Here is a 20449-nt window from a genome sequence, read left to right as displayed (position 1 = left end):
CTAGATCTCTGGATTACCAGCCCTGTAACATGATTGCTTTGCCACTGTTTCTTTAATGTAGCAGGCCATCACCTCTCTCCGTTATTCTGTTTATTTGATGCTATAACTATAATGATGGAAATTCAGGGATTTGATCTACCAGGAATGAAGTACAAGAAATTTTTATCTGGTTTGTTATATCATTTGGTAATGGAGGATATGAAGTTGGAAATACTTTCATAGTAACCTTTTGTGTTTCTCTGCAATCCATACTACTGTTAATGAAATTTGATTTAGCTTACCTCTTTAAATGTTATGAAACCCCTTTTTTTTTTACCAGGTTTCTCCAGAAACACGGCACATTAGCCACTCGCTAACAGCCACTGAACTCAGCAGTAAGAAATTCGCCTTTCTCGAACTCCATATGTCTAGAGTCAGTATGACTTTGGACCCACCAGACCGGAAAGTTGGGATGTTTCAACCACCCCAAACTCAATCTGAGCAAATACTGTGTAAATACTACCCACATGCAAATGTCCGTTGTTAAGAAATACCAGATTGTTCACTGCGCACATTTATAAACAAGGTTTATTTATGAATTTCAGCTTAATGAAACAGTTATTAAAGAAAAAAAAGGAAAATAGAAGGGACCATATTAATTAAACCAATCAAATGTGCACAAGGTAGAGCTCATATCTTCCAAAAGCTGGATGTATCTCTTACTCATGGTGCCGATTCCCATTCACTGATCACCAGTAGAACCTCCCATCTTGGACTCCATAGAATCACGCATTCCAGCCGGATTGGATCTTACAGCCAGTTCCCTCGACCTTCTCTTTCCGTCTTCTGCTGAAAAAGACCACAACCCCTATCAGTGACCTTCACAAAGCCTTTCTGTCCAGCTTTCTCTAGAACCTCCCAATTCCACCATCCTGATTGGCTGACCCAAAATTCCCAAGTTGAACATCACAACCCCTTACCTTTAATGGAAACTCAAACACTATCAGCAGAACACACTGCTTCTACAGAAAACTATTAAATGAAATACCCTACAGCATTCGCAGTAAAATTCTTAACCAGGGTGTTACAGTTATGATATGTCATGGTGTGCCTGATAGGGTGCTCTGGTAGTTTCTCAGATTTCTACCAAAAGCATTGAACTACTTATTAGAGATGAACAATTGGGGATTCTCCTCAAACTACAACCATCAGGCTCCTGAACCAGCATAGATAACTTCACTCACCTCAACTCTGAACTGATTCTACAACCTACAGATGACAACTCATTTTCTCAATATTATTTATTTTTCTTATTTTCACAATTTGTCTTCTTTTGCACATTGCTTGCCAGTCTTTGTCTATAGAGTTTCAGAAATTCTATTGTATTTCTTTATATACCTGTAAATGCTTGCAATAAGATCTCAAGATAGTATATGGTGACATACACACAGAGGCCAGACTATTAGTCACTGAGCGTATGTTTGAGTTACTGTCGCCTTCCTGTCAGCCTGAACCAGTCTGGCCATTCTCCTCTGACCTCTCATTAACAAGGTGTTTTCACCCACAGAACTGCCATTCACTGGATGTTTTTTGTTTCTTGCACCGTTCTTTGAAGTTTGACCATTCTCTGTAAACTCTAGAGACAGTTGTGCACAAAAATCTCAGATGTTCAGTTTCTGAGATGCTCTAATGATACCATCTGGTGCCAACAATCATTCCATGGTCAAAATCACTTGGATCACATTTCTTCCCCATTCTGATGTTTGGTCTGAACAACAACTGAACCTCTTAACCATGTCTGCATGCTTTTATGCACTGAGTTGCTGCCACATAATTAGCTGATTAGATATTTGCATTAATGAGCAGGTGTACAGATGTACCTAATAAAGTGACCACTGAGTGTGTATTGGCTTTGATTTTGAATTTGGACATTTTACCTATGTTTTGTTTTTGTACAAAGTTGTGTGCCACTGGAGGGCTAAATAGAACATGTGACATTTTAAAAAACAGTTTGTTGAAAAGGCTCAGTATGACACGCATCTGTAGAGAGGGAAACAATTCATTTGAAATATCTGGTCCATAACCTTTCATCAAAATTGTGGCTAGTTCACTGGATTTGACAGAAAATTGGGAGGAAGCAATTGTAATGCTTCTGAAATGAAAGCACTGTTATACAAGTAAATCTGATCATCCTAAATGACAAGAATCCACAAAATTTAAATGAGTAAATTAGCAAACTCATTACTAATCTTGGAAAGGGGAAACTTCTATGCTCTTTTGCAAGTTGTGTTATGGGATTCGTTAATAGGAAGGTGACGCTGTGATTTAATGGACAACAGTCACTTGCTAAATTATAGGCTCTGTAGTTGGAATGGATTGTGAACATAGATGAGAGGTTTCATGCATGAGGGAGTTGGTTTGACACGTTGGTAGTACAATAATATGTAAGCACGGGGCTCTTGAAAATTAAGTTCATTCCTTAGTAACTTTTCCAAAATAATAATTTATTAAAAATGCTTTTTTAACAAAGGGAGTCATACTTAAGAAGGATATGGTTTTTATATTCTATTTAAGGAAATGAACTAGGGACAGATTATTATAAAACAACTCACAAGCAAATTGCTGCATGTGCAACACAAACATAATGCTGGGGGAAATCAGGTCTTGCAGCATCAATGGAAATGAATAAACAGCTGATGTTTCAGGCTGAGACCCTTCTTCAGGACTAGAAAAGAAGGGGGAAGCCACTTGGCCCACCCTGCTGAGTTACTCCAGTATTTTGTGTGTGGTGCTTTGGATTTCCAGCACTTCTTTTATTTATGATATGCTGTGTGTGCTCATAGGACAGTAACTGTCATTTAAATCATCTTTTGCGAAGCTTGAAACTGATCCTTGGTGTTACCAGAAGAAATGAGTTAACTAGCTTTCTAAGTAGTAGTATATGTGTGAGTATTTAGGTTTCAGTGGTAAAGGAGCTGTAAGTTTATTGTGAATTATGAACAGCAAGGCTTTTGGTTGGAATTGGATTGAGAGCTGGCTGTGAATATGTAAGCAGGTCATTTTCATGTTGGGAGAGAGTACTCCCTGGGTAGAATTGCTGCAGCTCCAGCTGTTCATATTCTATGTCATTTTATAAAGGATTATTGGTTGAATGCATGGATTCTGAGGACAATACAGAGAAGCAGGGGGGTTATAAATGGGCTAAGCTACTCAACAAGGACAAGACAAGTGGAATATAATATGTGAGAAAGATTAGAATCATCAATTTCCGTAGATATGGATAAATTGATTATTTGGAATTGTGAGATTTGGGGGGAAAATTCAGAGGCACTTCATGGGCTTAAACATGAATCACTGAAAATGAACTTACAGATAAAGCAAGCAGATAGGAAGACAAACAATGTGCTGGCAATAGAATTTGAGTTTAAAAAGGTGTCTTACTGCAGTGAAATAGAGTCCTAATGAGGCTGCACTTGCTATTTTGAGAACAGATATGATTTCCCTTTCTGAGAAATTATATTACTTATCAAAGTGGGATTACAACCAAGATTTACCAAAATATTTCTTGGGACAAGGGCAATCTCTCACGGAGAAGAGAGTAAGCTAGGCACTCTAGAGTTCATGAGAATGAAGTGAACTCATTAATATGCACAATTCTCAACAGTTCCTGACAGCATTGATTTAAGGGTTATGTTTCCTCTGACAAGCGTCACAGTCTGAGAATAAGAGGCTGGCCATGAAGGATAGAGAAGAGAAGTTTCTTCACTAAGTGAAATTTTTCGTCCTATTAATCTTTGTAGTTCTCTCCCTTGAGGGCAGTGGAGGCTTGTTCATTATCTTGAAGTCATAAATTGATGGATACTAGGAGAATTGAAGGATTAGCACAGGACAGTGATGCCAAATTATAAAGATAAACTGTGATCTAATTGAATAGTTGAGTAGATACAAGTGGATGGAGACCTCCACAACCTGTATTCCTCTAATCTTGTCTTTATTTGTGTGTTCTATTGTCTGTTTGGTACATGGCTTGTGCACATTGAAACTAAATTTGAGTCATATTCTAAGCAAAGCAGGTTACAATGAATTACAAAGAGATCTTGATCAGTTAGGAGTATGGGCTGAGGAATGGCAAATAGATTTCAAGTAAGCTAAAAGTGAGATGATGCATTTTGGACATTGAAATCGGAGCAGGACCGATACACTGAGTGCTGTGGACCAGAGCAACCTGAGAGTGCGAGTTTACTGTTCACTGAAAACAGACGTAAAAGGAAACAGGCTGATACTTGTTTACTGCCTGTTCCACCGCTGGCATTTAAGGCAACAATGAAGTTCCTGCAACTCTGGCAGTGTTCAGGGCTTCCTTCATCATGTCATTAGCTTCCTCTCATGAGGAAATCTGCAGATGCTGGAAATTCAAGCAACACACACAAAATGCTAATGGAATGCAGCAAGCCAGGCAGCATCTATAGGGAGAAGCAGTGTCGACGTTTCGAGCCAAGACCCTTCGTCAGGACCGCCAGAGTTGCAGGAACTTCATTGCTGCCCTAAATGCCTGCGGTGGAACAGGCAGTAAACAAGTATCATCCTGCTTCCTTTTACGTCTGTTTTCAGTGAACAGTACACTCGCTCTCTCAGGTTGCTCTGGTCCACAGCACTCAGTAGCTTCCTCTCAGTTTTCCCTACTGTCAGTCATGAAAGTCCTGGGGTCAAGAATACCGTCACTCTCAGATGTGGAAGTGTTCTTCATCGTTGCGTCATGACGTGGAAAGCATAGAAAGGGTGCAGAGTAGATTCACAAGGATGTTGCCTGGATTGGGGAGCTTACCTTATGAGGATAGGTTGAGTGAACTTGGCCTTTTCTCTTTGGAGCAACGGAGGATGAGAGGTGACCTGATAGAGGTGTACAAGATAATGAGAGGCTTTGATCGTGTGGATAGTCAGAGGGTTTTCGCCAGGACTGGAATGGCTAGCACGAGAGGGCATAGTTTTAAGGTGCTTGGAAGCAGGTACAAAGGAGATTTCAGGGGTAAGTTTTTTACACAGAGAGCGATGAGTGCTTGGAATGGGCTGCCAGCAGCGGTGCTGGAGGTAGAAGTGATAGAGTCATTTAAGAGACTCCTGGATGGCTACATGGAGCTTAGAAAAATAGAGGATTATGGGTAAAGCCTAGGTAGTTCTAAGGTAGTGTTGTTAGCCCTGAGCTGAATTTCAACCCCCCCCCCCCCACACAAGAACCTGGAGGACCAGTGACCAGTGGACCAATCTTAATCTGTCCTCTACCCTTTGACCTGTTTGGCATGGATGACCCCACCAAGAGCCAAAGCATAAAGCCCAGATCCAGCCAGCATAGCTCTCCAGGTAATTGAGGCATGCAAGCCTCCAACCACGAGAAGGTTGTGATCGTCATGGAGGGAACAGGGTCGCGAAAAAGGCATTTATCATACTGGCTTTCAGGCAGGACATTGACTTTAGGAGTAGGGACATTATGTTACAGTTATACAAGTCATTAGTGAGACCACATTTGAAGTATTGTGTACAGTTTTGGTCACACCATTACAGGAAAAACATAGTCACGCTGGAGAAACTGCAGAAGAGATTTATGAAGATGCTGCCTGGACTAAAGGGTCTGAGTTATAGGACGAATTTGGCCACACTAGATCTTTATTCCTTAGAGCATAGGAGAGACTGTACAAGTTTACCAAGTCATGAGGAGTATACACTCATCGTCTTCTTCCCAGGGTTGGGGAGTCCAAAGCTAGAGGTAATTTCTTTACACAGAGGGGAGTGAGTACCTGGAATGAGCAGTCAAAGGATGGTACAACTGAAACATTTAAGAGGTATGTGGATGGAGGGGCTTGGGGGGGCTAAGGGTCAGGTGCAGGCACTGCCATGGGTAGAAGGGTCTGTTTCTGTGCTTTGTTACTCTCTATAACATGCCTGACAATCAATGGCTCAAAGCCAACAACAGGAATTTCAAGTTGTATTTGTTTTGTGGGGAACAAAATAATTTGGGTTTCAGACTTTAATTGTGACTATTGGAATTGTTTTCATAGAATTATACACTGCTGAGAGATAGTATGAATCTTAAATGCAAGAGGCCCACCTTCAGTTTACATCAGGAATTTTCATTATTGTGGATGCTCGAAGTTTCCTTATAGTTTCTACAATTTGAAAAAAACTTTGAAAATAAAGTCTCCCTCTAGTGATAAGCACAAGAGATTCTGCAATTGCTGGAAATCTTGAGGAACTAACACAAAATGCTGGAGGAACACAGCAGGTCAGGCAGGATTTCTGGAGAGGAATAAACAGTCAAAGATTTGGGCTGAGACCCTAGTGGTGATTGTGAGACTCTCCAACAAGCTTAGTTTAGGGTAAATCAATATAGGGACAGTGACCACGAGATCAGGATTACCAGTTTGAATTTTATCCTTTGTATCAGTTTTGAAAATATACTGGTATGTTCATATTGGCATTTGGAATACAAGTTTCCCAAGTGTACCCCTACATTTCACCCCACCCTTTCTATTCCATCACTTACCAAGGTGCTCCAGTTTCCTCCCACAATCCAAATATGTACTCACGCAGTCATGGGGAGAAAATACGAACTTACAGGTTGCGCCAGATTTGAACTCCAAGCTCTGGCACCCAAACTATAATGGCATCATGCTAACCATTATACTACCGTCGCGCCCCAAGATTTAGGAGAAGTTTGGATAAGTACGTGGCTGGGAGGAGTATGTAGGGGTACAGTCCAAGTGCAGTCTGATGAAGTTAGTCAGAGTAACAGTTTGGCACAGACTAGATGGGCCGAAGACCCTGTTTCAGTGCTGTAGTGCTTTGTGACTGGTTTGGTTGGTGATTCAGCCATCTTGTTTCTGAGTTTACTCCTGTTTGTAAGTTGACCAATGTTTTGATACACTTAGGGTTAAGTTACAGCTAGAGACACATCAGAGGTAACTTATTGTTGTGTTATTTGTTTGTCTCACATGACACTTACCAGAAAAGCACTAGATCCTTTTTCAAGTTTTCTGTTAACACAAGTACAGATAAAAATCTACAACATGAAAGGTCATTCAGCTGCTCTGTCCTACCTGTTTCAAAATGTGTTTGTCTACATATATACATATATATTGCAGCAGATTTCTAATTTATTGACATTGCTTAGGGTGTGTGAATTTAATGCTCGTGACCTCTAGTTAATTATTCATTGTCAAAGACATACATAACTTGTTCAATCTGAGAACAGTCCATTTGTTTCTTGTACATTACCCACTCACAACTAAGTCCCAGAATGGAATCCTTTATTAAAAATAATTTTTACATTTCCCCCAGGCTGAGACGCAACCAATGATGTTTCCCAGGCTGAATAATTTCAGTATCTCATAGTCCGCTATGTCCTCTTTTTATATGCAACATTATGCTTTCCTCCTATCCTAATGTTCTAAACGTTGTTAGATATTCTTCAGGAATGAACCTTTCTTCATTACGTTTCTATAATTAGTCCTTCTGAAGCTGGAGCTGACTATAGCACCCACTCACAGCATCACATGGAAAGCCCTTAGGCTATCTTAGCAACCCAGATGGTTACTAATTTGCCTGAAATTACCAGTTTCAAGTTCTACATTCTTGCATGACAACAATATGACACTTGCCACCTGCTCAGCCCTGAATTTTCTGCAGCATTTCTTGAGCCATCGTTAATTTCTTATGTTAATTTTTGGTCAGTGCAGTATGTTTTCCCCTTCACTTCTTATCAACCATTCCTTTGTGTCTAAGTTGCACATTCTACTGCTATTGACATTGCATTTGGCCTGTGGGTTTATCAGTAACTTTCTCTACTTATGATGGTGCAATTATACACCTAGTAGCCACTTTCTTTTATACATTCACCTGTGTACCTGCTCATTAATGCCAATATCTAATCAGCCAATCAAGTTGCATCTCAATGTACAAAGGCATGCAAACATGATCAAGAAGTTCAGTTGTCGTTCAGACCAAACATCAGAATGGATTTCACCTTAAATAATTGTGAGGTGATACATTTTGGATGTTCAAACCAGGATAGGACCTATACGGGGAATGGTGGGGCACTGATGAGTGTGTGGAACAGAGTGATCTGGAAGTTTTATAAGAGTACGTGTCTCTGAAAGGAGCCTGTGTAAGCAGACATGGTGGTGAAGAGGGTGTTGTGAATGCTGGCCTTCATCAAGCAAGGCATCAAGTTTAGGAGAAGGGACATCATGTAGCTATTATATAAGTTGTGGACTAAAGGGCCTGTACTGTTCTATGTTTCCTATAATTGCATGGGAAACTGCTGCAGGGTGGGAAGTGGTTGATGGGGATGGAGAATTTTCAGAATTATTTTTCTCAAGGGTTTCTTTAGCAGGCTACTGAATGATTTTGGCATCTTCCATAGTGTTGAATGGGAAAGGGATGGGAAAATGTGTCTTGTGATGGTATCTTGTTGGAGCTGACTGACAGTGCAAAGAATGATCAATTGAATGCCGAGGCTGATGGGATGGAAGGTGAGGACCAAAGAACTCCTTCCTTGCTTTCGCCAGGAGGAACTGCGATGAGAGCAATGGTGTGAGAGATAGATGAGAAACAGTCATGACCCTGACGGGAAGTCATGGTTCAGAAGGAAGGAAGATACATCTGAGGCATCTGGGTGGGAAGTCTCATCATCTGAACAAACACAGCAGAAATGGAGGAACTGGGAGAATGAAATGAAGTCCTTGCAGGAATGAAGCTGGAAAAAACATAATTAAGACTGCAATGGGAGTCTGTAGGCTTGCAAAAGATGTGCGTGGTCCTTGTGTTCTGAGATGGAGAGATGCAGAATAAAAGACAGAGCTGGTCCATGTGAAAGTGTTAACAGGATGGAAATTGAGGTAATGAGTTTTGTGAGTTCTGTACAGTTGTGAGAAACGACACCAATCCAGTTACTGATATACTAGAGAAACAGCACATTTGTTGTACTTTGTGTAAAACTGAAACAAAGACAGCTTCATGCATCCCGCAAAGAGGCAGGCAGGCAAACCTTTGCGCTTGCAAACTTAAAGTGCTTCAAATAAGAGTTTGTCATGCTTTGCTAGAGCAAGTGTTCTTCCCAAGGAGTTCTCCAGTAGACCATAAGGCCATTAAGACATAAGAGCAATATTAGATCATTTGGTCCATTGAGTCTGCTCCACCATTCCATCATGGCTAGTTTATCATCCCTCTCAACCCCATTCTCCTGCCTTCTCCCTGTAACCTTCGACTCCCTTACTGATCAAGAGCCTGTCAGCACCTGCTTTAAGCATACTCAATGACTTGCCCTCCACAGCTGTCTGTGGCAATGAATTTCACAGATTCACCACCCCTGGCTAAAGAAGTTCCTCCTCATTTCTGTACTAAGGAGACGCTTCTTCAATTCTGAGGCTACGCCCTCCGGCCCTAGACTTCCACACTAAACACTACTGCTTGCCTCTCTATATATGACCTTAGCATTTTCATATTGATCCTTTTTCTGAGTAAAGCATCTTTGGGAACACTGAATATGGGAAAGTAATTAAGCAGTCATTTAAAGCAAACTCTGCTTGATATGTGTTCGGGTAAGGCCCTTACCACCTCACCAGGTATTAGCAATGAATTGTAAACCTGCTGGTGAACCACCTGATGTGCTGACAGGTGATCATGACTAAAGAGTAAAGTTATTTATTTTCCTTTGTGCAGCTAAGGTGGGGAAGACATCTTTGATTATGTCTCTGGTCAGTGAAGAGTTTCCTGAAGAGGTATGTGACTTGTTTTCTTTTAATTTAGGCCAATGTGCCCCTGCAGTCTTTTTCTTGAAACTAGATTATTATGGTAGAATCATACAACTTACAGCAAAGAAGATAATTCATACCATTACTGTTACATTATTTCATTGAACAACCCAAGTTAAAATATTCTCATTTTCATGTTCTGCATAGCCTTGCAGATTGTTCAATTTCAAAGATACCTATTTGGATTTTGAAAATTACCTTCACTGTTATTTCCACTCTCCTTTCACACAGTGCTTTCTGGATCATTATACTTTCATAAAATGACTTTGGTTCACTGGACTGTTTGCACATTAGCTTAAGAAAAATGAATGAATCCACCTTTAGCTAAGAGGCTAATTTACACACTGTTTGTGATTATTTTCCATTCTGCATTCAGAAAACTGGTCTCTAATTTTGATGGAGTATCCTCAGTCAAAAATCATGCAAGTATAAACTTTAGTCATCTTGATTGAGGAGGCCAAGTTATTCAGTATATTTAAAACAGAGGCTAATGGGTCCTTGATTAATAAGGGTGTCGAATGTTATGGGGAGAAGGTAGAAGAATGGGGTTCAGAGGAATAATGAATCAGTCATGATGGAAGAGTAGAGCTGACATGATGGGCTGAATAGCCTAATTTACTCTTATGTCTTATGGTCCTATAATTCCAAGTCAGGATGGCAAACATCCCACCTCTCTCGGGAGTCTCCCGCAAATTGATGATGCTACCTCCCTGAAATGAGTTTTTGCAGGGTGGGTTGTCTGGGACGGTGTGTAACTTGGAGATAGCATGTAGGTGTGATGTTTCCATGTACTTGAAGCTTTTGTGGTTGTTGATTTGGCATTAGTCTAGGAGAGTTATTGTAATGCATTTTGTGGGTGGTACATTTTGCAATCGTGTATCATTGGTGTAGACATGAACATATAGGGGAATGAATGGGATAAACATTACCATAAAACACCTGCTTTATTCTGGATTATGTTTTTCATCTTTATTTAGAGATACAGCACAGTAACAGGCCATTCTGACAGTGAGCCCACACTGCCCAGTTACACCCATGTGACCTGTTAACCTACTAACCCATGCATTTTTGGAATATGCAAGGAAGCTAGTGCGCTGGGAGGAAACCCACATGGTCACAAGACAAGCACACAAACTCCTTAAAGACAGCAGTGGGAATTGAACCTTGGTTGTTAGCACTATAAAAGCAATAAACTAACCACTCCTCTATGCGCTGCTATTAAGATTCAGCTCTGAGGAACTCCTGCAATGCTATCCTGCTGTGAAGCTGTGTGTAAGCATTACATCTTTGATGGAAGGAATGTCATTATTGAAGCAGCTGAAAGTCCTGAAAGAGGTTGCTGAAGAGATAATTGATGCACTGGTCATGATCTTTCAAGAATCACTTGATTCTGGTATTGTCCGGAAGAACTGGAAAATTGCAAATCACTCTTTAAGAAGGGAAGACAAAAAAGAGGAAATTATAGGCCAGTAACCCGAACCTCAGTGGTTGGGAAAGTGTTGGAGTTCATTATTAAGAACAAGGTTTCAGGGTACTTGGAAACTAATGATAAAATAAGTCAAAGTCAGGATGGTTTCTGTAAAAGAAAATCTTGTCTGACAAATCTGTTATAATTCTAGGAGGAAATAGCAAGCAGGGTGGACAAAGGAGAGGCAGTGAATGTTATCTACTTAGATTTTCAGAAGGCATTTCATAAAGTACTTCACATGAGGCTGCTTTATCAAGTTAAAATTTTATGGTGTTACAGGTGAGATACTGGCATGGACAGAGGAATGGCTGACAGGCCTGAGGCAGCAAGTTTGAATAAAAGGGCCTTTTCTGGTTGGCTGCTAAAGACTAATGGTGTTCCACAGGGGTCAGTATTAGGACCACTACTTTTCACATTGTTTATCAATTATTTAGATAGTGGAATTGATTGCTTTGTGGCAAAGTTTGCAGATGATATGAAGGTAGGTGGAGGGGTAGGTAGAGCTGAGGAAGCAATGTGATTGCAGCAAGACAGACAAATCGGAAGAAAGGGCAAAAACTGACAGATGGAATAGTGTCTAAATGGGGAGAGAATTCAAACATCAGAGGTGCAGAGGGACTTAGAAGTCCTTGTGCATGTCTCCCAGAAGGTTAATTCGCAGGTTGAGTCTGTGGTAAAGAAGGCAAATGCAGTGTTGGCATTGATTTCAAGGGGAATAGAATATAAAAACAAGGAGGTAATGCTGAAGCTCTATAAGACACAGTTTTGGGCCCCTTATCTCAAAAAGGATGTATTGTCATTGGAGAGAATAGAGGAGGTTCACGAGGATGATCCTGGGAATGAAGAGGTTAACACATGAGTTGCGTTTGGCAGCTTTGGGCCTGTATTCACTAGAATTTAGAAGGATGTGGGGAGATCTCATTGTAACCTACCGAATGTTGAAAGCACTAGATAAGGTGGACATGGAGGGTATGGTTCCTCTGGGGGGGTACCCAGAACTAGAGGGCACAGCCTCAAAATTGAGGGGTGACCTTTTAGAACAGAAGGTTTTTTTTAGCCAAAGAGTGATGAATTTGTGGAATGCTCTGACACAGACTGCGGTGGAGGCCAAGTCCGTGGGTATATTTAGAGCGGAAGTTGATAAGATTCTTGATCGGTCAGAGCATCAAGGGATATGGTGAGAGGGCAATGTATGGGGTTGAGTGGGACCTGGGATCAGTCATGATGAAATGGCAGAGTGGACTCGATGGGCTGAATGGCCTAATTCTGCTCCTATGAATTATGCTCTAAGACCAGTAATGATCATATTAAATCAAGGGTTACCAAACTTTCTTGTGTCATGGACCAATACCATTGAACAAGGGTCCATGTACCCCAGGTTGGGAACCCTCTAATATATGGAGCAGGTTTGAAGGGCATAACTGCCTAGTCCTCATATTTTCTTGTACTCTTGAGCGTATTTCAAGAAATAATAAGCTATTTCTGAGACAGTTACTTTCTTCATGCAATGAAACTCACTTACCGGTGATAGCAGACAAAAAACTGGCAGCCAGTGAAAGAGCAATTGGGAAAGCAGAAATTTGTCTGTGGGGAGAAATGATAACTGCTTATTTTCCTGTAAAATTCCATTTCTATACAGTTAGTACATATCTTCCTGAAAGTGCTGACTCTTGCACAGACACTCAGGTTCTCTTCTATCTGCTCTATATATCCTATTTCTCTTTTACAAATTTAACAAATGCCTGGGTCAGAATGTTGTGAATCCAAACCCCCACACTAGAGACTTCAGCACCAAAGTCCAGTGGACTCTCCAGCTCAGTTTTGCAATAATGTGTGCAGCCATATCAGATATGCTAACTTTTGGATGAGATGCTAAAACAGACCCCTTCTGTCTTCTGATAAAAGTCCCTAAACAGTACCTTAATAGAGTCTAGGAGGCATTCCTGGACAATATCAACCCCTCAAAAACATTATTAAAATCTCATATCATCACCACATTGTTCTGTGTGGGAAACTGCTGTGCCTACCTTGGTGGTTAGCCTACATTACAGCATGCCAGTTCGATATTCTTTTTCCTGTAGCAAGGATTCCCAACCTTTTTTATGCCATGGCGACTCACCATTAACAAAAGGGTCCGTGGTTGGGAACCCTTGCAAGCATTTTGGAATGATTCATATAAGTTACTATATCAAGACATGCTTTATCTTATAAGAGCACAATCATCTCCTCTAATATCATCAGCCAACTTTTTATGTCTCCTTTTCAGAACTTGCTGAGGTAATTATGTATTAACCATTGATGTTGGTCACACAGCCTAAGTTGTCCAGTCTTATTAAAAACTTGTATCTGTACAAATACATTAAATTGTTCAAATATGTTAACTAAATAAATGCAAATAAATTATATTATTACTAATAATTTTGATAATGATGCTGCTTTTTACATAAACATATAGATTTACATAACCGTATAGATTTGAAACAGCCTTGCCTTTTGCTGTTCACTTACCGACTTCCTATCAAGCATTCTTCTGTAGTTAATCCCTTTGCCTTTTTATTTTTATAAGCAAAATAAATGCCAGTTATAGTAGATACAAGTAGCATAGAGGCAAATATTACATAGTCCCAAGCTTGTAGAACATTTTTGTCAGACATTGCTGCTTCTCCTGCTGAGGTAAAATTCCAATAGAACTGGTCAGAATTAAATCAGGTTAAAAGTCTAAGGAACCACATGACCTGCTGGTCACTTCCTACTCACAGGTATGGTTGGTTGTCACAAAGCAATTGTGGCACAACAGTGCAACTGTGTAGACCTTAAAGAAATCACTTGAATACAGTCAAATAATATATAATTTTTGTTTAAATTGGTTGAAAGACAAGAGAAAAATAAAGGAGTAGGTAGGACATTTTCAGATAGCGATGAAAGGGGAGTGCACGGATCAGTCCATGGGCCCCGTTATTCACAATGATTTGAATGACCTAACATTTCTAAATTTACTTACAATACTAAATGTTGTCACAGGAAAGCAGCATCCATCATCAGGAACACCCACCATCCAGGCAATGCTCTCTTCTCACTGCTGCCATCAGGAAGAAGGAACAGGAGCTCCAGGACTCATGCCATCAAGGTCAGGAAAAGTTATTACCCCACAACCATTTCTGGAATCAAAGGCGATAACTTCACTTGCGCCAGCATTGAAATGTTTCCACAACCTATGGACTCACTTTCAAGGAATTTCCATCTCACATTCTTGATTTTTATTACTTATTTATTTACTATTAGTATCTCTTTCCTTTTGTATTTGCACACTTTGTTGTCCTTTGCACTCTGGTTGAATATTTCATTGATTTTGTTATGGTTATTATTCAATAGATTTATTGAGTATGCCTGCAAGAAATTGGATCTCAGGGTTGTATATGGTGACGTATATGTACTTTGATAATAAATTTGCTTTGAACTTTAAACTTGGTGGAGTTGTGAGGATGATACCAAGTGATTTCAAGGTGATTTAGGTAAGCTAAATCAGTGGAAAATACACAGCAGATGCAATATAATGCGGATAGGTGTTAAGTTATTCACTTTAATAAAGGGGAGAAAAGAAAGGGAGAGTATTATTTAAATAGTGATACTTTGGGAAATTTATTGCAGAAAGATGCCTCAGTGTTCTAGCACTCTAATTACGTAAAACTGAGATGTCCTGTGCCATTCACAGTTGATCTACAGTGCTGTGTATATAGCCAGGAAGACTTTTGCACAGTACTGTAGTAATATTATGTATTGCATTGTACTGCTGCCACAAAAAACAACAAATTTCATGATATATGTGAGTGATGACAACCTTGATTCTGTTATGGGTCTCTGTTGTGGATTGAGAGTGAGAGGGGGCAACGAGAGGGATCCTTGGCTTACTAGCTGGAAGATCACAATCTGTGCAGACTAGTGACAATATCTCCTCCTCACTGACGATTAACACTGGCGCACCTCAGAGATGTGTACTTAGCCCACTTGGTTTGTTGTCTTTTACACACTGGTTGAGAGCGGCCTTTCATTGATTCTGTTGCGTTTCTTGTATTCTGTGAATGCCTGCAAGAAAATGAATCTCAGAATTGTTAATGTTGATAATAAAAATAAATTTGAACTTTGAACTTCGAATCATCACCCACAACCCCAGAATGTGTTATTTCATTAGATGCTGAAAAAGCTTTTGATAGAGTTGAATGGACATACTTATTTAATGCCTTGAAGAATTTTAATTTTAGTTCTAATTTTATATCATGGATTAAATTAATATATTATAAACCTGTTGCTTCTGTTCTTACGAATAATTATAGATCCTCTTTTTTTCAATTATCTCGTGGTACGAGACAAGGTTGTCCCTTAAGTCCTTTATTATTTAATATTCCATTAGAACCTTTAGCCATTGCTATTCGTGAATCCCCTAATATTTCTGGTATTACCCGTAATGAGAAATTATACAAGTTATCGCTCTATGCTGATGACTTGTTGTTATATATTTCTGATCCTGATAATTCTATTCCCGCTATTCTATCCTTGTTGGCTCAATTTGGTAGTTTTTCTGGTTACAAATTAAATTTGGATAAGAGCGAACTTTTCCCTTTAAATGCACAAACTTTACTGAATGACAGGATACCATTTAAAATTGTTACTGATAATTTTATTTATTTAGGTATAAAAATTACCAAGAAATATAAAGATTTATTCAGATTGAATTTTTTACCTATGCTTCATCAAATTCAACAACTTACTACTAGATGGTCTCCTTTATCCTTATCATTGGTTGGTCGGATCAATGCTGTTAAAATGATGATTTTACCGAAATTTTTATATTTATTTCAAGCCTTACCAATTTTTATTCCTAAGTCTTTTTTTGATAGCATTGATTCAAATATTTCCTCATTTGTGTGGCAAAATAAAAACCCCAGATTAAGTAAAAGACAGTTACAGAAATCTAAAAAAGATGGTGGTTTAGCTTTACCCAATTTTAGATTTTACTATTGGGCGAATAATATTCGGAATTTATTATACTGGAAATTAGATTTAGATTTACCATTGTGCCCACAGTGGGTAAATTTAGAATGTAACACTACACAAGGATATTCTTTATTTTCTGTTCTTGGCTCTTCTCTCCCTGTTGACTTAGCTAAACTTAATAAACAGATATCTAACCCTATTGTCAAACATACATTACGAATTTGGTTTCAATTTCGTAAATTTTTTACTCTAAAAAACTTTGTTCTTGATAGCCCTATCTTACTTAATTTTTTCTTTAAACCCTCTTTAACAGATCAAGCTTTTAGTATATGGAAAAGGAAAGGTATAATATGTTTTCGCGATCTTTTTTCTGAAGGTAGTTTGATGTCTTTTGATCAACTTTCTAACAAATTTAAATTACCTAAATCTAATTTTTTTAGATACTTACAAATTAGAAACTTTTTATATAAAGTTTTACCATCATGCCTAATTCAACTTTGATAGATTTTTCAGATATGATTTTTACTTTAAATCCCTGTCAGAAGAGATTAGTGGCTCTTATTTATAATATGATTATGAAGATACAACCAGAGATATCAGGTAGAATTAAACAGGAATGGGAAAAAGAACTTCAATACAATATTTCAACGGAAAAATGGGAAAAAATTTTACAAATGGTTAATTCGTCTTCTATATGTGCTAAACATGCTTTAATACAATTTAAGGTTGTACAATAGAGCTCATATGTCTAAAGATAAGCTTGCTCGGTTTTATTCTCATGTTAATCCTCAATGTGACAGATGTCATTTAGATGTGGCTTCATTGACCCACATGTTTTGGTCATGTCCTACTTTACATAATTATTGGAAGGACATATTTGCTACCATTTCCTCAATTTGGAATATTGATTTACAACCTCATTTTATCACTGCAATTTTTGGTATTCCAAATGAAGATGATAGTCGATTCTCCCCTTCAATTAGACGAATGATTGCCTTTGCAATATTAATAGCCAGGAGATCTATATTACAAAATTGGAAAGAAGTAAATCCTCCTACCACATTTCAATGGTTTTCTCAAACTATTTCTTGCTTAAGTTTAGAAAAAATTAGAAGTACTATTTTTCATTCATCAATTAAATTTGAAGAAACTTGGGGACCGTTCATTCGACACTTTCACATGAATTAATTTGACTTCTTCCAGACCTTTACTCTTATTTTTCTTGTTCTGGTATGGAGTTCCGGAGTTTTTGACACTATCATATACATATAAACTATTATTATTGCCCATGTTAGTTTAGGTTTAGTTTTTTTTTTATTATTTCTTTAAATATACATTTTTTCTTATATTTTACTTTTTTTTTCTTTTCCTTTTGATGATTATTTTTAATCTTTTCATGTATAATCAATATAGATTAGATTGATATTGTATGATCCTTTTTTGCTGATAGTTTAATAAGATATTGTTATCTTGTTATCAACTCAATTTCAAATCTATTGTATTCATAACATATGTAATATAATATTATGTTATGTTTTTTTTAAATTAATAAAAAGATTGAAAAAGAACTTTGAATCATTTGCAACTAACTAGGGTGAGAAGGAAGTTGAGATTATGATCAGATTAGCCATAATTTTATTAAATGGCAGAGCAGAGTGGTGTGCTTCCTCTCCCAATTCATATGACTGTAGGTAATCACCAAATTGATGATCCTTCTTGAGTTCCATCCAAGTTGTCCTTGGCAAAGCAGAAGCCAAACTTTAATTAAATACAGTAGCTGTATTCCACATGATACAAAGGAAGAGTGAGAGCACTGGAAAGGCTATATGGAAGCAGACGACATGAAAGTGCTTGCAAGGTAACACTAACATCTCCTGCAATCCGTAAAATTGATCAACTATGTCCTTTCTACCAAAATATCAAAAAGTAAGTATTGACCCAATGGTTTACTCACCATCATCAATAATTTCCAGCTCATCAAAACACAGGGTATTACAACTCCAGCTCTTTAACGCATCACCTGACTGTATAATAACAGAAATTATACATTCACATCTTGCAAGTGCCAGGCAATAAACTTGCCAACAGGTGAGAGTACAACTAACAATTCTTGATTTTCATTCCCATCAGCAAGTCCATCACTATCAATATCTCAGATTAGACATATTAGTATTGTGGTTACATGAGTGGATGGCCATATGAAGCTAGTACGTGGTGCTACTAAAGGTGGGCAACAGCTTACTAGTGGTTCATAAAGCTTGCTTTTATTGTTTGCCTAATTAGTGTTTTTTTTTCTCTGCGCATTGAGTGTTGGTCTTTTTTTAAAATCGGGTTCTTTCAGGTTTCTTATTTTGTGACTGCTTGTAAGTAGCTGAATCTCAGGATTGTATAATTTATACATACTTTGATAATAAATGTACTGTTGCAGAAAATATCACTCAGACCCGGAGGGAGATTACTTCAGAAAGCCTTTATTGAAGCATAATATCATGGAGAGCTCAAACACCTGGAAGTGGAGTTCTGAGACTCTGCTCAACAAAAGATTACACTCGTATGTATAGTCAAAATCAACGTAACAAGAAGCACTTAATCACACAAATAGAATAGAGAAGTTTCACACCATGTTCTAGGTGATAACCCGAAGCACCAATCAGCTTAAAAGTTACTCTGCCTGCAGCGTTAGGGCAGATTACGGAACAATGATTCCAAAGAAAGTACAAGCAAGCTTGCAAGTCAGTTACTCATAGCTGGGTACGGTTAGCTAGTTGGTAGTTTACCAAGAACACATAGTACTGCTGTCGTGGCAGAAATGGCTTACCCCCTTTGGTCCCTAATTGGTAATAATGCTTTAAATTTTTGTCCACATGTACTTTGAACTTTGGAAGTGAATTCACCTCCTGAGTCCTCAAAGATTTTCCACCAACATAAATTCAAAAGTTCAATAGAATACTCTCAATTTTCTGAAACAATACTAGGCAGATTAGAGCCCACATCACTTGATTCCCCACCATTGACAACATCTTCAAAAGTTGAAGCCTCAAGAAAGCAGTATCCATCATTAAGTATCTCCATCATCCAGGACATGCCCTCTTCTCTTTGCTACCATCATGGAGGAGGATACACACTCAACATTTCAGAAACAGCTTCTTCCCCTCTGCTATTAGATTTCTAAATGTACGTTGAACCATGTACACTTCATCTGTCCCTTGCTCTCTTTCTGCAGTACTTATTTTTATATGTCTTATTGTAACATTTTTATGTATTACACTGTACTGTTGCTGTAAGACAAGTTTCACAACATATGTCAGTGATAGTAAGATTGATTCTGATTAAACTTTAGCAGCCCCAACCGCAAGCATGCAATGGTTGCAGTGGGTAACTTATACAATAATAAAATTCACTCACCCAAGTTGCTACAATGTCACCCACCAAACCCATAATCTCTACTACCAAGGGCAGCCAATGCCAGCAGTTTAAGGTGGTGGATCGCTACCACCCTTTTAAAGGTAGCTAGGATTAAGCAATTAGTGTTGACATTGCAAACTTTTATTCATTCTGTAAATGAATGAAAAGAGGGCCCAGTCTAAAAATGGTTCTGATACTGGTATCAAGTACTTAGCAGACCCAATCCATCATCTTAAAAGCCATACCAGATGTAACTCAAAGGCATCTCCTTCCTGTCATCAGTTCATTTCTTTCTCTTCATCATCATTATCATTATGTGCCAAGTCATATGATATGGGCGATCATGGTCTTTCTACGACTATGATTATTCTTGGCAAATTTTTCTACAGAGGTGGTTTGCCATTACTTTTTTCTGGGCCGTATCTTTACAAAATGGGTGACCCCAGCCATTATCAAAACTCCTCAGTGTCTGCCTGGTGTCAGTGGTCTCATAAACAGGACTTGTGATGTGCACTGGCTGCTCATACGACCATCCATCACCTGCTCCCATGGCTTCACATGAGCCTGATCGGGGACTAAGCAGGTGCTACACCTTGCCCAAGAGTGACTTGCAGGCCAGTGGAGGGAAGGAGCGTCTTATACCTCCTTTGGTAGAAATCTATCTCCATCCTGTCACCTTTTCTTAATTTCACCTGTTTTCCTTGCTATCACTCATGAAGTGACACAGTAGCAACTCTACAAAAGATTTGCAAGTGATAAATGTATCTGACATTTATTCTACACACAGCTGAAACACTTT

General features: G+C 38.7%; 1 protein-coding gene across 1 annotated transcript; it reads right to left on the bottom strand.

Annotated features, from left to right (window-relative positions):
* Nucleotides 1-220: 220 nt before the first annotated feature.
* On the bottom strand, nucleotides 221-13944 carry LOC132379913 (sodium-coupled monocarboxylate transporter 2-like). The gene is made up of 3 exons (XM_059948256.1): nucleotides 13762-13944; nucleotides 12776-12837; nucleotides 221-828 (listed from the first exon to the last, which is right to left on the bottom strand). The coding sequence occupies exons 1-3, from the start codon at nucleotides 13905-13907 to the stop codon at nucleotides 722-724; spliced, it is 315 nt and encodes a 104-aa protein (XP_059804239.1). The 5' UTR covers nucleotides 13908-13944; the 3' UTR covers nucleotides 221-721.
* Nucleotides 13945-20449: the final 6505 nt, after the last annotated feature.

The sequence above is a fragment of the Hypanus sabinus genome, chromosome 23 (assembly GCF_030144855.1).
Source record: "Hypanus sabinus isolate sHypSab1 chromosome 23, sHypSab1.hap1, whole genome shotgun sequence".
NCBI classification, from domain to species: domain Eukaryota; kingdom Metazoa; phylum Chordata; class Chondrichthyes; order Myliobatiformes; family Dasyatidae; genus Hypanus; species Hypanus sabinus.
The sequence above is the reverse complement of the archived record's forward strand: the minus strand, read 5'-3'. Positions and strand labels throughout refer to the sequence as shown.